This window comes from Elephas maximus, chromosome 4 (assembly GCF_024166365.1).
Source record: "Elephas maximus indicus isolate mEleMax1 chromosome 4, mEleMax1 primary haplotype, whole genome shotgun sequence".
NCBI lineage: Eukaryota > Metazoa > Chordata > Mammalia > Proboscidea > Elephantidae > Elephas > Elephas maximus.
In genome coordinates this window covers 20,627,186-20,643,238 of record NC_064822.1, presented here as the reverse complement: position 1 = coordinate 20,643,238, position 16,053 = coordinate 20,627,186, and the positions used below count along the sequence as shown (strand labels likewise).

The window sequence follows — 16,053 nt, the reverse complement described above, 5'->3', positions numbered from 1 at the left end:
TACTGTCCACTTTTACTCTTGATTATAGGTCACATTATCTTGATTTTTTTTTTTGTCATATCTAATAATTTTTTACTGTTTACAAGAAATTGTGGATGACGCGTTATAGAAACTTCAGATTCTATTAGCTTCTCATTGAGAATACTGAGTTTTGACCAACTACTTTGATCTTATGGAGGCTAGATTTTAGGTAGGCTTTAATATTAAGGTTTCGCTCTTAGTTCTAGGTGTCCTAGGACATGATCCTTGTTCTTGGACTTCAGTGGAAAAACCTGGATTTATCAAGCCCCTGTAACTTGTCAGGACTTGATCTCTGAACTGTTTATCCAGCCCTGGATAAGAAACAAAAATAGCTACTGAAATTTCTGCTCAGCACTTTAGCCTTCTGTATGTTGCTTTCTGCTGAGTTCTTTGCAGTTTCAACCTGTGCATGCACAGTTTCAGAGTCAGACAAGGATTTTTGGGGAATTTTTACAAAAAAATTTGGGTTTCCTCCTCTGTGGTTCCTTCCTCTGGGTTTTCTCCCTCCGATTTCCAGCTGCTGTGGCAGCCTTGAAGTCTGACCTATGACTCCTTAGCCCAGTAAACCAAAACAAAAAACAACAGCACAAAAAAACAAACCCATTGCCATCAAGTCAATTCCAACTTGTAGACACCCTATAGGACAGAGTAGAATTGCCCCATAGTGTTCCCAAGGAGCAGCTGGTAGATTCGAACTGCCAGCCTTTTAGTTAGCAGCCTGACTGTTAACCACTGAGCAACCAGGGCTCCAACTTAGCCCAGTAACATTACCATTTTCTGCTTGAGCTTTATCCCTTGTGCCCCACACAAACGGGGTATACCCTCAGATTTCACCAGGAGTGCTTCTCTTCTTTCACGGACCATATTCCTTCTAGTTTCTGCCTATTTTTATTTGTTCTTCATTGCTTTCAAAAAGTTGTTTTTTTTATATTGTCCAGAATGCGTAAATGTTACTGGCAGGAAGGTTAGTCTGATAGAAGCTACTCTGCCATTATGTTGAGTCTATTGTATATTCTTTCCTGAGAGCAGAAGCTTTTATTAATGTTAATTACCAACACTTCATTTATTTGCTTTGTGAATGCAGATTTTTGTGTGTAAGCTTATTGAAGCAGGATACATTTTTATATATAGAATCAAATAGAAGTGTTTAGGGTGGTTGAGCTGTGAATAAATGTATTGGTGTTTGAGATTCGGTCATTCATTTCTCATTGAAAAAGTTCTGACACCATGAGAAAAGTTATGTGGTGATCAAAATCATACCTTAATCTTTAAAAAGGTAATTTGTTATTTGTAAAGTGCTGTGTGAGGTCCCGGAGGGGCGCAGATAGTTTGTGCTGAACTATTAACCGGAAGGCTTGTGGTTTCAACCCTCCCAGCCTGTCCTGAAAGAAAGGCCTGGCGATCTGCTTCCATAAAGATTATAGCCAAGAAAACCCTGTGGAGCAGTTCTACTCTGTAACACATGGAGTCACCATGAGTCTCGACAGCAGTGGGTTTGGGTTTTTTGTTTGTTTAAAGAGCTGTGACTACTTACTGTTCTTCTGTCTGACTGATTTGGGAAGTCTGTAAATAAAGGCCACCTCTTATGTTCTTGCACCAAGTTATAGGAGCAGATAAGTTCAAAAGTGCTTGAATATCTTTTTAATTATATAGTTGGAAATTTTGTTATTCAAAAATATATTTGGATATTCAGCTTATTTTATGGACAAGGCATGTTTTGGAAACTTGCCTATAAGCAGCTTGGATCCAATTTCTTTCTTTCTTTTTTAAGTTGGTTTGTATATAATATCGGGGTTCAATTTCAATGGCAAAAGTTTACCATCAATTGAATTGAAAAATGTCTGATAAAGAAGGGGTTAAAATGGTTGCCCGTTCAATGTCGTGCTAGGATCGCATGCCAACAGTGCTGTGCTTCCTGGCTATGCGTTGACAGCACTTTGCTAACTTCAGAATCTTTCCTCCCCTATCAGCCTCTCTACCTTTTCCAGGATTCTAAGGATATGTACCTGGAGAACCTCTGACTTCACATTATAGTAGAAATCCTGCCAAAATTAAAGAATCCATCTCAAATTTTACCTAATCTAGAAGTAGTGTCTCCTTTCTCTGAATTCAGATAGCACGCATTCTGGACCATTATATGTCAGAGATAGCATTTAGTTAGTAGTTCCATGTATACGTCTAGTTTCCTCTGCCAGTTTTAGATTATTTTCTGGCAAGAGCCACAGTTTGTACATTTTTGAATACTGCATTGTGTCTAGCACAGTGCCTTACACAAAGCAGGCAGACATATTTTTTTTAAGTATGTAACAATGACTAAAGTTTTGTTCTTTTATCTCAGTATTTGTATAATCTGACAGGGTTGAGTTGTATTATTACAGATCGTCATTAGATGTTACTTTCTGACATATAGTCTTTCCAGTAAATTCCTTACTATAAGGCTTATCAAATTCTGAAAGGTGGCGCTCCTATGCCAGTGCATCGAAACTGAGAAATTTGTGTACGTTTTGAAGTTGTTTCTTTCTAAAACATTAGAAGCGCTCATAAACTATAATTGTAATTTTTATTAAATTTTAGTTATATGTCTAAGTCCTTCCAGAACAAACTGCTATAACTCTTTAAAACTTGTTTGCTAGCATTTTTTTTTTTTTCCCTGTTCTTTCTGTGGAGCAAAGTTGGGAACTGTTAGATGTCGTAGTGGGAAGAACTAGGAGATTCAGGAATACCATGAAACATTGTGATTCAAAATATCTAGTAGTATAATTCTGAAAATCATCTTATTCCAGGAGCCTAATGGACCCCAGACTCACCTGAAGTCAGTCTCTCAAGATGAGCTTTGATGGCAGCTGAGGGTTTTATCTGGGCTTGTCAGAAAAAGCAGGAGAACTGACTGGGCTGTGAGAAGAGACGTAGAGGTGGAGAAAATGAGACTCATATGGTTCTCTTGGCCAGTCACAGAACACAGAAAAGTACTAAGAATAAGTTTCCCTCATTCGGTGTCTTCTCTTTAAAGATAAGAGAGATCAGATCAAGGAGATTTTAGCAATTCCAGAGGGTTTAATGTTTACTTTATGATTAAGGGCTTAGATTTGAAACTCAGCATTGTAACCTTTATAATTCGGAGATTATATGTTTCAGTGGTTCCCAAATGCTGGGATTCATGATGAAAGAGGCAATCCATGGTGAACATTTAATAGGCCTACGACATTCCCAACAGACAAATCCCTCCGTGCTGAGTTAAGAGGGTCTTAAGATGTACAGCCCCAGGTGTGTGGTGTGGGTGGTGCATTGTGGTATTCTTCCTGCAATACCATCACGAATCAGACATCAAGGCTGTAATCCCATGTTGTGTTTTTTTTCTTCCCAGTCTGTCCAGAGACAACTAGAAAATTATCTGGAAGTACGGTGGTTTTTTATTTTCTCAGTTTACCCTGAATATTGAAATTTGAATAAAATAGCAGTTTTTTCCCTAATAATGTAATAAACAGCCCTGAAACCAAAACCTAGTCCAAGAACTTGAACGTTTCTAATAACTAATAACATTCGAACTGCTGACCTTTTGGTTAGCATAATCACCAGTAATCAAGAGGTGCCGATAATGTTACTTATGTTGATAATACTTCATGTGTAATCCATTTTTCCCTTATGTTTTTGTATATTACTACAGCTAAAGAAGTAAGCAGGTCATGGCACGTTTAACAAAAAGACGACAGGCGGATACAAAAGCTATCCAGCATCTTTGGGCAGCTATTGAGATTATACGGAACCAGAAGCAAATTGCCAACATTGACCGTATTACAAAGTAAGTAAATTTAAACAAAAATATCTCTGCAAAGGAGAACAGTGGGATGCAGATCTCAAATTCTCGTAAAAAGACCAAACTTAATGGTCTGACTGAGACTAGAGGGACCCCAGAGGTCATGGTGCTCAGACCCTTTGTTAGTCCAAGACAGGAACCATTCCCAAAGCCAACTCTTCAGACAGGGATTGGACTGGAGACTGGACTATAAGACAGAAAATGATGCTGGTGAGGAGTGAACTTCTTGGCTCAAGTAGACACGTGGGTGGCTCCTGTCTGGAGGCGAGACTAGAAGGCAGAGGGGGGACTGGAGCTGGCTGAATGTACATGGGGAATACAGGGTAGAGAGGAGGAGTGTGCTGTCTCATTAGGGGGAGAGCAGCTAGGAGTACATAGCAAGGTGCGTGTAAGTTTTTGTATGAGAGACTGACTTGATTTGCAACCTTTCACTTAAAGCACAATTAAAAAAAAAATCTCTGTAAAATTTTATAGGATATTGGAAAAAAGTAGTCCAAAAATACCTTATTTTTTATGCTAGTCAACATATATTAAAAAGGACTGAAGTCGCTTTTTGCATTGCTTTATATAGTTGTTACAGAAACAGATACAATCAACTTGTGTTTTGAGGTTTTATAAATAAATATTAGGTAAGTATAATAACAGTAAAACCAAAATGAAACCTGTTGCCGTCGAGTCAATTCCAACTCATAGTGACCCTATAGGACAGAGGAGAACTGCCCCATAGGGTTTCTAAGAATTTGAATGGCCAACCTTTCGATTAGCAGCCAAGCTCTCAACCAGTGTACCACCAGGGCTCCATAATAACAGTACATACTATTTATCATAGTTTTTTAGTAATCAGAAATTTTTAACTCTTGGGAAAAAAGTCTATATTTAAGTCTTTTATTAAAAAGGCTATTAGTTAACCACTTGCTTTTATCTAGTGAAACTATCTAAAAGCAATCTGCTTTTCATTACTCATTTTAATATAGGACAAGCATAGTAAGTAACATCTTACTAGTTTATAGCCCACTAACCGAGAATTTTTAACAGTTTCACTCTATTTTAGATGTTATGTTAAATAAATCTTCACTTAAAAAAAAGTGTTGTTTTTTTTTTTTATTTCTAGTTTCCAGTCTTATTTATCTTGGTAGACAAAGATTCAGGATAGAAGAAAATCAGCTACTTTATGAATACTTTATTTACATGCCGTATATGAATTATAAAGGAGCACTGGTGGCATAATGGTTTAGCGCTTGGCTGCTAACCAAAAGGTTGGCAGTTCAAACCTACCCAGCAGCTTCACGGGAGAAATCTGTAATCTGCTCTTGCAAAGATTACAGCCTAGAAAACCTTATGGGGCAGTTCTCCTGGATCATCTGGGGTTGATATGTGTTGAAAGTTCACTCAATAGCACCTAACAACAACAAAATACTAATTAAAAGGAAGTCTTAATATAGGAACTTTGTTTTGTTATAATTTGCTTCCTGGCTGTTTTAAAAGGAATAAAACTAAATCTGTCATTCATTAAAGTTTGGTTATTTTTCATTAATTTAGATAGAATTTCTTTATGCCTATCCCTCCCAAACATTATTTAGATGCTATCTGTAAAAATGGAGAACAGATCATTTACAAAACTTCATTTAAATAAATGCATTCATCATTATCCCCTGATAAGTTTTTTTGCCTGTATTCAATAAAACCAAACACAGTGCCATTGAGTCGATTCTGACTCATAGCGACTCTGTAGGACAGAGTAGAACTGCCCCATAGAGTTTCCTAAGAAGCAACAAAATTGTGTGTCGTATATATTTTCCCTTGCCTGTATTCCAGTGAAACAGATTATAAAGGCTACTTAGGAGTGTAGGAACAGGAGAAGGAGAAAAGGGACGATGTTGTATGCTGCTCTAACTTTGTATGCACCCTTTGGATATTTTAAAGTCGACCATGTACAACTCCTAACTCCTGTAAGGTAATTAGAAGGGAAAAAAGATAACCCCTTAGTAGAATATAAGAATAAAATAAATAAAGTCAACTCTCATTGCCGTCGAGTCGATTCTGACTCATAGCGACCCTATAGGACAGAGTAGAACTGCCCCACAGAGTTTCCAAGGAGCGCCTGGTGGATTTGAACTGCCAGCCTTTGGGTTAGCAGCTGTAGCTCTTAACCACTGCACCACCGGGGTTTCCAAAATAAATAGTACATTATTTTAATTATTATATTTTTATTACAGCAGTTAATTTGAGGCGTGGTGACTACCTATCAGTTACAGTAAGGTGATACAGGTATAAAATCATCTTTAAAAATCTTGAAGGAATAAGAGGCAGAAAGTATTTTCCAGTGGTCGAGATTAAAAAATAAAAACAGAGTTTGTGTACATCAAAATTGTTTACAGAAGAATACTGAAATAAAATACTGTTCTTTGGATTCAATTTTTAAAATTAAAGTTATTTAATATTGAACTATTTCAATTTTTTAGAGTATTAATTCTTTGTAGTTCTTTGCCATCTTTCTCTAAAAGCTTGAGGGACGTTATCCAAAAAGCTATCATAATCTCCTAGCGTGAGAGTACATAGTTTGGCCATTACTGTTCTCTTTAGGTTGTGGCAACCCCCCCACAGTAATGGGGTTATCATGACACCTGTGTGTATATGCTTGTGTATACATGTCAAATTATAGCAAAAGATAGAGATTGTTAAATTTGAATACATCTCCTTCTACATGGAATGTTGCTAAGCAGTCTGTTTTCTCCTTTTAATCAGTATAGCCTTAAAGCGTGTCAAGGCTTACTTTTCTTCATGCCCTAAGGCCCATAGTTCTTAAGGTAAATACGAATAAATATACTCACTTATCAAATAGTCTTTATCAGTCTCAACTAAAGATGAAAAAAACAAGAAAGAATATCAGAGGTTAAGTGTTTAAGAGTGGTTCCCAGTGTTTCTTCTGCTTCATCTCATCTGGGAGGTATGGCATATTCCTTTATGTTCAGTGGCTCACTTCATAGCATCCTATACTTCTTTCATAACATTATTCTCATGTGTAATTATTTCCCTGCTAGGTCATCAGCTCCGAGAAGGAACTGTCTAGATAAGTACCTAACACAGTGCCTTTGCTTCTCAATTACTGTATCTTTATGCAGATAACACACATCTTCTGTGTTTGTTTGCCAGCTGTGTCCTCCCCCTGTGAGGTATTTTCATAAGCATGCTATGGTAATTTTTTTTTACAGCAACATGTGGAAGAGGTGTTCGAGAGTGTCTTCTGGGGTCCAGGGCACAGCTGACAAACAAAGGCAGACAGCACGCATTATTTGCATAAAAATTCAGTAATGTTAATTTCCTCGTTCATTACCCTTGCCTAAGGTCATTTAGGAAGTAGCATTGGACTGTAAGGGGAAGTCAGATCTTTTGCTTTAAAACCTAGTATTTGTAGTCTGTACTCTAAAAAAAAAAAAAAACCTAATATTTGTAGTCTGTACTCTAGATGGGTAAATAAATACTTTTCAAGCCTTGGGTTCATTTTAATTCAAGGCACTCTGCTTAGTTACAGCCAGGTATGAACACAGAGGTATCCTTTAATCTTTACAAATATCTTAAGTTACTGAAAGCTATGGTAGAGTTTTGTCAAGAATGCACATATATAGTCATTAAGTTATTGACAAGAATGTATATATAGTCATTAATCAGTTAATCCTTATAAATATCTTAAGGAAAGCTACAGTACAAGCATTGTCAAAAATGTGTATATAGTCACTAAGTATAATTCTGTATTTTTACTGGTGAGTGACTCTTATTAAAAAAAAAAAAAGCTTCATGTATTAAAGTTTTTGACTGTGAGGTGACTGGCCCCTTATAATATTTGGAAACTTGGTACATTCTAAACATTATAGTTTGCTTCTGTATGGTTCTTTAGTTTCTGCTTTTTTTTTTTATTTTGATATTTCTTTTAATCTATAGGTTTCTCATTAATCTGGTGGGTTTTTTTTTTTTCTCTTTGAGATTTGTTTGTTGAAGAAACAAGAATAATTTGTTCTGTGTTTTTCCATAGTCTGGCTTTTACTGACGGCATCCATATAGTCTAATTTAACCTGTTGCTCAGCACTCTGTATTTCATGGACATTGATAGTTGGGTCTAGAAGCTTGGGGGTGAGGCCAACACTACTTAATAGGTGGTGTAGTGTTCTTTTATTAGGAGCAATACAATGCTGATTGTTTCTCATTTTGTAACATTAGCAACCATTGGTGCTTAGTGTTCAGATCCAATAATTTATTAAAGATAAAAAGTGGTGATAGTCTAGTTTTTTGTTATTGTTTTGTATTTTATTTTATTGTTGACAATAGACACAGCTGAATATACAGCAGTTCAACAATTTCTACAATAACATTGATTATATTCTTCAAATCATACAACCATTTTCACTTTGCTCTTCTGAGCTGTTCTCCTCCATTAACATAAACTCACTGCCTTCTAAGGTTCGTATCTAATCTTTCGAGTTGCTGTTGTCAGTGTGAACCCATATAGATAGATCTGAAAAGAGCACAATGCTCAAGGCAGACATTCTTTACTAGTTAAGCTAAACTGTTATTTGGTTTTAAGAAGACTTAAGGGGATATTTTTGGTTTAGTGTTTAAAGTTTAAAGGTTATCTCAGGAAAATAGTTTCAGGGGTTCTTCCACCATCCATGGCTCTAGCAAGGCTGGACTTCATTAAAATTTGAGAATCTGTTCTGTATTATCCCCCTTTTGATCAGGATTCCTTTATAGATTGTTTTGATCAAAATGTACAATAATGGTAGTTGAACACCATGCAGTTCTTCTGGTCTCATGGCAAAGGAGATGTGATGGTCTGGGTTTGTGTGTGTGTGTGTGTGTGTGTGTGCTTTAGGTGAAAGTTTACAGAGCAAATTAATTTCTCATTAAACAATACACATATTACTTTGTGACATTGGTTGCAGACCCTGTGACATATCAGCACTCTACCTGTCTCGACCTTGGGTTCCCTATTTCCATTTGTCCAGCTTTCCTGTCCCCCCCGTCGTTACTGCTGGGCTGGTGTGCCCATTTAGTTTTATACACATGGTTGAACTACATATATTACTGTTTCTTTTGTAGGCTTGTCTAATCTTTGGGTGAACCTCAGGAGTGACTTTAGTACTGAGTTAAAAGGGTGTCTGGGGGCCATACTCTCAGGATTTCTCCAGTCTGTGTCAGGCCAGTAAGTCTGGTCTTTCTTTGTGAGTTTGAATTTTGTTTTACATTTTTACAGCTTTGTCCAGGACCCTATATTGTGATCCCTGTCAGAGCAGCCGGTGGTTGTAGCTAGGCACCATCTAGTTGTACTGGACTCAGTCTGGTGGAGGCTGTGGTAGGTATAGTCCATTAGTCCTTTGGACTAATCTTTCCCTTGTGTCTTTGGTTTTCTTTATTCTCCCTTGCTCCAGACGATGTGGGACCAGTAGACGTATCATAAATGGCTGCTCACAAGCTTTTAAGACCCCCCTAGATGCTACTCACCACAGCAGGATTTAGAACATTTTCTTTATGAACTGTATTATGCCAGTTGACCTAGATATTTCCCAAGATCATGGTCCCCTGCCCTCAGCCCCAGCATCTGGGTCCCTTAGGGTGTTTGGAAGCTTCTGTGACTTTGCCTTGGTCAGGTTGTGCTGACTTCCCTCAGTATTGTATACTGTCTTACCCTTCACCAAAGTTATCACTTATCTATTGTCTAGTTAGTGTTTTTCCCTCCCTACCCTCGTAACCATCAGAGATTGTTTCTTTCTGTGTGTAAAGCTTTTCTTGAGTTTTTATAATAGTGGTCTCATACAGTATGAGACCTTTTGTGATTCACTTATTTCACTCAGCATAATGCTGTCCAGATTCATCCATGTTGTGAGGAGTTTCGCAGGTTCATCACTGTTCTTTATCATTGTGTAGCATTCTATTGTGTGTATGTACCGTAGTTTATCCATTCATCTGTTGATGGGCACTAAAGTTGTTTCCATCTTTTTGCTATTGTGAATAATGCTGAAATGAACGTGGGTGTGTATGTGTCTATTCATGTGGTGGCTCTTATTTCTCTAGGACCGTATGGTATTTCTATTTCTTGCCTTTTAAGGAAGAGCCATATCATTTTCCAAAATGGTTGTACCACTTTGCATTCCTACCAGCAGTGCATAAGATTTTCAATCTCCCCACAGCCTCTCCAACATTTGTTATTTTCTGTTTTTTTGACACATGCCAGTAATGTCAGGATGAGACGGTGTCTCATTGTAGTTTTGATTTGCATTTCTCTAATGGCTAGTGATCACAAGCATTTTCTCATTTATCTTTAAGCAGCCTGAATGTCTTCTTTGGTTAAGTGTCTGTTCATATCCTTTGCCCATTTTTAAATTGGATTATTTATCTCTTTGTTGCAGAGGTGATGGATTTTCCTATAGATTTTAGAGATTAGACCTTTGTCAGATATGTTATCACCTAAATTTTTTCCCCAGTCTATAGGTTTTCTTTTTATTCTTTTTACGAAGTCTTTCGATGAGCATAAGTGTTCAATTTTTAGAAGATCCCAGTTATCTAGTGTCTTAGGCTGAGTTCTCTAGAGAAGCAAAACCAGTAAATCGTATAAAAAATATGTATAGATTTAGATTTCTATTAAGGAAGTAGTAATGTGGTTGTAGAGGCTGGAACATGGGTCAGGCTGGAGGCTTCTGATTCATGAACGCAAGATCGGCAAGTCAGACGGCAGTGCCCAGGCTCACAGGCTGAGAAGACCAACAGATCTCAAGATCAGCAGGCAACACAGCAGGTAAGCTGCTAGCTCAAGTCCCAGGAACCAGAGGTCAGACAAACAGGAGCCAGCTGCAGGAACTGGTGTGAGCAAAAGCCCATGAGCCTTGCCAGAAAGTCTGCTTATATTGGATACAGGCCACATCCCTACAGAAATTCACTTTCAATGGATTGGCTACTCACAGCAGATCCCCTCATGGAGATGATCACCTTATATCAAATCTCCTCATGGAGGTGATCACATCATTGTATGACTGCCAGACTATATCATAACTGCCAAACCACTGGGAATCATGGTCCAGCCAAGCTGACACACAATCTTAACAATCACATCTAGCTTATCATCTAGTGTTTGTGTATTGTTAGTTATGGTTTGTATATTATGTATGCTGTATATTAGGGTCCCTAGCATGGACCTTATTTTTTCTTCCATGGTCTTTACAGTTTTTGGTTTTATATTTAGGTCTTTGATCCATTTTAAATTACTTTTTTGTGTATGGTGTGAGGTATGGGCCCTGTTTTATTTTTTTACAGATGGACATCCAGTTTTGCCAGCACCATTTGTTAAAAAGACTGTCTTTTCCCCATTTAATGGACTTTGGGCCTTTGTCAAAGATCAGGTGACTGTAGGTGGATGGATTTACACCTGGGTTCTCGATTCTGTTCCGATGGTCAATGTGTATGTTGTACCAGTACCAGACTGTTTTGAATACCATAGCTGTATAGTAGGTTCTGAGCTCAGGTAGTGTGAGTGCTCCTACTTTATTTTTCTTCATTAGTGCTTTACTTATCTGGGGCCTCTTTCCTTTCCATATAAAGTTAATGATTAGTTTTTCCATCTTAGAATGCTGTTTGCATTTGGATCAGAATTGCTTTGTATTTTTTAGATAGAATTGTCATTTTCACAATGTTGAGTCTGCCTAACTGTGAGCCTGGTATGGTTTTCCGTTTATGTAGGTCTATTTTGGTTTCTTGCAGTAGTGTTTTGTAGTTTTCTTTGTATAGGTCTTTTACATCCCTGGTTAGATTTATTCCGAAGTATTTTATTTTTTTAGGGTCTATCATAGATGATCTTGCTTTCCTGATTTCCTTTTTGTAGTTCTCTTTGTTGGTATATAGGAATCCAGTTGATTTTTGTGTTTCTTTTGTATCCAGCTACTCTGCTGAATCTTCTGTTAGTTCCAGTAGTTTTCTCATGGAGTCTTTTGAGTTCTCTATGTGTAGTATCATATCATCTGTGAATAGGGATAAGTTTACTTCTTCCTTACCAATTTGGTTGGCCCCCTTTTTTTTTTTTCCTTGCCTTACTGCTCTAGCTAGGACTTCCAGTACAATGTTAAATAGAAGTGGTAATAAAGGGCACCCTTGTCTTGTTCCTGTTCTCAGGGGGAATGTTTTCAGCCTCTCTGATGAGAATAATTTTGGCTGTTGGTTTTGTACAGATGCCCTTTATTATGTTGTAGAATTTCCCTTCTATTCCTATTTGATTGAGAGTTTTTATCAGGAATGGACTTTTTCGAATGCCTTTTCTGTGTCGATTGAGATGTCTTTTGTTTTATTTATGTGGTAGATTACGTTGATTGTTTTCCTAATGTTGAACCCTCCTTGGATACCTGGTATGAATCCCACTTGGTTGTGGCATATTATTTTTTTCCTATGATAATGAATTCTATTGGCTAGGATTTTATTAGGAATTTTTGCACATATACTCATGAGAGATATTGGTCTGTAATTTTCTTTTTTTGTGATGTTTTTGCCAGTGAAGCTTTCTGGGCCAGGGCTTTTGTTGTTAGGATTTTTTTTTTTTTTTTTAATTAGATTTTCAGGCTCTTCTCTTATGGGTCTGTTCACATTTCTTATCTCAGTTTGTGTTAGTTTAGGTAGGTAGTATATTTCTAGAAATTTGTCCATTTCTTCTATATTTTTATAGTGCTCTGTTATGATTCTTTTTACTTCAGTTGGGTCGGTTGTAATGTCCCTGATTTCATTTCTTATTTGGATTATTTGCTTCCTCTCCTGTTTTTCTTTTGTCAGTTTGGCTAGTGGTTTGTTGATTTTGTGGATCCTTTCAAAGAACCAACTTTTGGTTTTGTTGATTCTTCCTATTGCTTTTCTGTTCTATATTTCATTTATTTCTGCTCAGATCTTTATTATGTCCTTGGGTTTCTTTTACTGTTCTCTTTTTATGTGTTCTAGTTGAAAAGCTAACATTTTAATGTTATTCCTTACTTCTTTTTTGATGTGTGAATCTATTGCTGTAAATTGACCTCTGAGGACTGCCTTTGCTATGTCCCAAAGGTTTCGGTATGTTTTTTCATTCTCATTTGATTCTAGGAATTGTTTGATTCTCTGTTTGAATTCTCTTTATCTGGTGGTTTTTAAACAAAGTGTTACTCAGTTTCCATGTGTTTGATTTTTTTTCCTTACTCTTCCTGTTATTAATTTCTACTTTTATTGTGTTGTTATTAGAGAAGATGCTTTGTATTGTCTCATTGTTTTGGATTTTGTTGAGGGTTTATTTTTGGCCTAAGATGTAGTCCATTCTGGAGAATGTTCCATGTGCTTTGGAAAAGAATGTATACTTTGCTGCTCTTGGGTGGAATTTCATTTATGTCTGTATATGTATATGTCTTTTTCATATATGTCTGTGTGGTCAAGTTGGTTGATTGTAGCCTTTAGATCTTTTTTATCTTTGTAGAGCTTCTCTCTAGATGCTCTGTCCTTTATTGAGAGTGATATGTTGATGTCTCCTATTATTGTGGAATTATCAGTTTCTCTTTTCAGTACTGTTAGAGTTTGTTTTATGTATTTTGGAGCCCCGTCATTGGGTGCATAGATACTTATTAAGGTTATGTCATCATAGTGGGGCATCCCTTTAATATTGTGTAATGTTCTTCCTTGTGTTTCCTGGTGGATTTTGTCTTAAAGTCTATTTTATTTGAGATTAGTGTTGCCACTCCTGCTGTTTTCTTTAGTTGCTGTTTGCTTGATATATCTTTTTTCCATCCCTTGATTTTTAAAATGTTTATGACTTTGTGTCTAAGGTGTGTCTTTTGTAGGCAGCGTATCTGTGGGTCCTATTTTTTAATACATTCTTTCACCCTGTGTCTCTTTATGGGTGCATTTAAGCCATTTATATTTGGTGTGATTATACCTATAAGTGTGATTTTATTGCTGCCATTTTGTAGGGTTTTATTTTGTGGTGCTGGTGTTTTCTTGGTTCCTCTTACTCTTCGGGGTTGAGTTCCTTTTTTTGGTTTTCTTTTCATTTCTTTAGTTCTTGGAGATTTTGCATTTATGAGACTTTGTTTTTCTTCTTTATTTTGATGAGTAGGTTTGTTAACTTTCTTTGTGGTTACCTTGAAATTTACCCCTCTATTCCTGAGTTTGGAAACCCTGGTGGTGTAGTGGTTAAGTACTACAGCTGCTAACCAAGAGGCTGGCAGTTCAAATCCGCCAGGTGCTCCTTGGAAACTCTGTGGGGCAGTTCTAATCTGTCCTATAGGGTCACTATGAGTCAGAATCGACTTGAAAGCAGTGGGTTTGGTATTTTTTTTTTTAATTCCTAAGTCTGAAACAGTCTTTTATTACTTGATATTGCCTTGACTTCCTCTCCATTTGGAAGTTTTGTACTTATACCATTTATCCCCCCTTTTATTGTTCTGATGTTTTCATTTACAGATTGACATCACTTGTTGCCTATTGTAAATCTTTTAGTTTTGTTTTATCTTTGAGAGTTTATTACCTAGGTTGGCATTTGGCTGATGCTTTTCTGTGTCCTAGATTCAGGTTGCTCTCTGATGTTGTTGTTGGTTCTCTAACTGAAGGACTCCCTTTAATATTTCTTGTAAATTTGGTTTGGTTTTTACAAATTCCTTTAATTTCTGTTTATCTGGAAATGTCCTAATTTTGCCATCATATTTTAGTGAGAGTTTTGCAGAATACATTTTTCTTGGTTGACAATTTTTTTCTTTCAAGGTTTTATGTATGTCATCCCATTGCCTTTTTGTCTACATGGTTTCTGCTGAGTAATCAGAGCTTAATCTTATTCTATACCTTTGTATGTGACTTTTCGTTTTTCTTGAGCTGCTCTCAGAATTCTTTGTCTTTGGTTTTGGCAAGTGTGATTATGATTTGTCTTGGTGACTTTCTTTTGTGGTGTATCTTATGTGGGTTTCATTGAACTTTTTGAATGGTTAGCTTTTCATCTTTATGATATTTAAGGGAAGTTTTCTGTCATCCAGTGTTCCTCTCTGTGTTTTCCATTTTCTCCCCTTGATCTGGAATTCTAGTCACAGTCAAATTTTTGCCCTTTACTGTATCCCACATAGTTCTTAGGTTTTCTTCATTCTTCATTTTTTTTTTTTCCTCAAACAAAGCAGTACCCAGGATTTGTCTTCAATTTTGCTGATCCTTTCTTCCATTGTTTTAAATTTGCCCCTCAAACCTTCTATTGCATTGTCCATTTCTGAAATCTTTTGGATTTCTAATTGCTGTTTTTTATGATTTCTAATTGTTTATTTATTTTGACGTTTTGTTCTTGTATTATTCTCCTGAATTCTCCCATTGCCTTTTCTGTGCTTTCCCTGATTTTGTCTGTACTTTCCATTATTTTGACTATTTTTTCCTTAGTTTTGTCTGTGCTTTCCTTTATCTCTTTCCTAATCTCTCAGTGAGCTCCTAATATTAGATTTGTGAGTTCCCTATCAAGTAGTTCCAGTGCTGCTGCTTCTATCGGAAGTCATGTGGTGTTTTATTTTGGTTGCTTACTGTTACAATCCTGTCCTTTTTTTAAAAAATACATGTTTTAATAGTATCTGTTTTCTCCAGTTCATTCATGAATTATTTTCTTCATTTATTGATTGTAGATTTGTTTGTGTCTTCCTGCTATTTTGTTTTCGGTTATGTCTGGGCACGTGGGCTGGGAATGTTTTGTTACTTGCTCATCTGTGGGCACTAGAATTCTCACCACCTTGTCCAGATGGGCAGGGCCAATCACTCAGGTATGGTGCACCAGGGCAGGTCCACCAGGGGAGAGGGGTGAGGACGAGTTGTTTGCAGCACAAACTGGAGTTCATGGTGTGGGCCTGGGGGTGGCACAGTGGGGCAGTGTCGGGGGTTCTGCAGGTCTGGGCCCACCCCAGTTGGGGATGCAGCCCTTCTCAGGGCTAGGCCAGGAAGTAGCACTGTCCAAGGAGCAGCGCTGGTACAGCTCAGGGGCATGGTGCTTGGTGGTATAGGGCTGAATGGCAGCATGGGGCAGGGTCTGAGGGTCCAGAGGTCTTCTCCGGTGCCACTTGGGGGTGTGACAGTTGGTGGGGCAGGGCCAGGGGGTAGGGCAGGGGGCTGGGGGTGGCACATGGCATTGTCTATTGTCTATTGGTCCAAAGGTTCATGCAAGTGTTGCTCAGGGACACAGCATGCGGTGTGGAGAGCAGAGAGGCAGGAGG

General features: G+C 37.4%; 1 protein-coding gene across 10 annotated transcripts in view; it reads left to right on the top strand.

Annotated features, from left to right (window-relative positions):
• The window catches only part of ZMYND11 (zinc finger MYND-type containing 11), a 171,096-nt gene that overhangs the window by 63,433 nt on the left and 91,610 nt on the right, over nt 1-16,053 (top strand). For 9 of the 10 annotated variants that reach the window (XM_049881675.1, XM_049881679.1, XM_049881670.1 and 6 more), the window contains one exon: nt 3,686-3,820. In XM_049881675.1, the coding sequence (XP_049737632.1) occupies nt 3,705-3,820 (116 nt within the window). In that variant the 5' untranslated portion in view covers nt 3,686-3,704. Of the gene's footprint in view, nt 1-2,569; nt 2,988-3,685; nt 3,821-16,053 lie in introns of those variants that run through there. The other variant, XM_049881674.1, reaches the window with a different exon arrangement.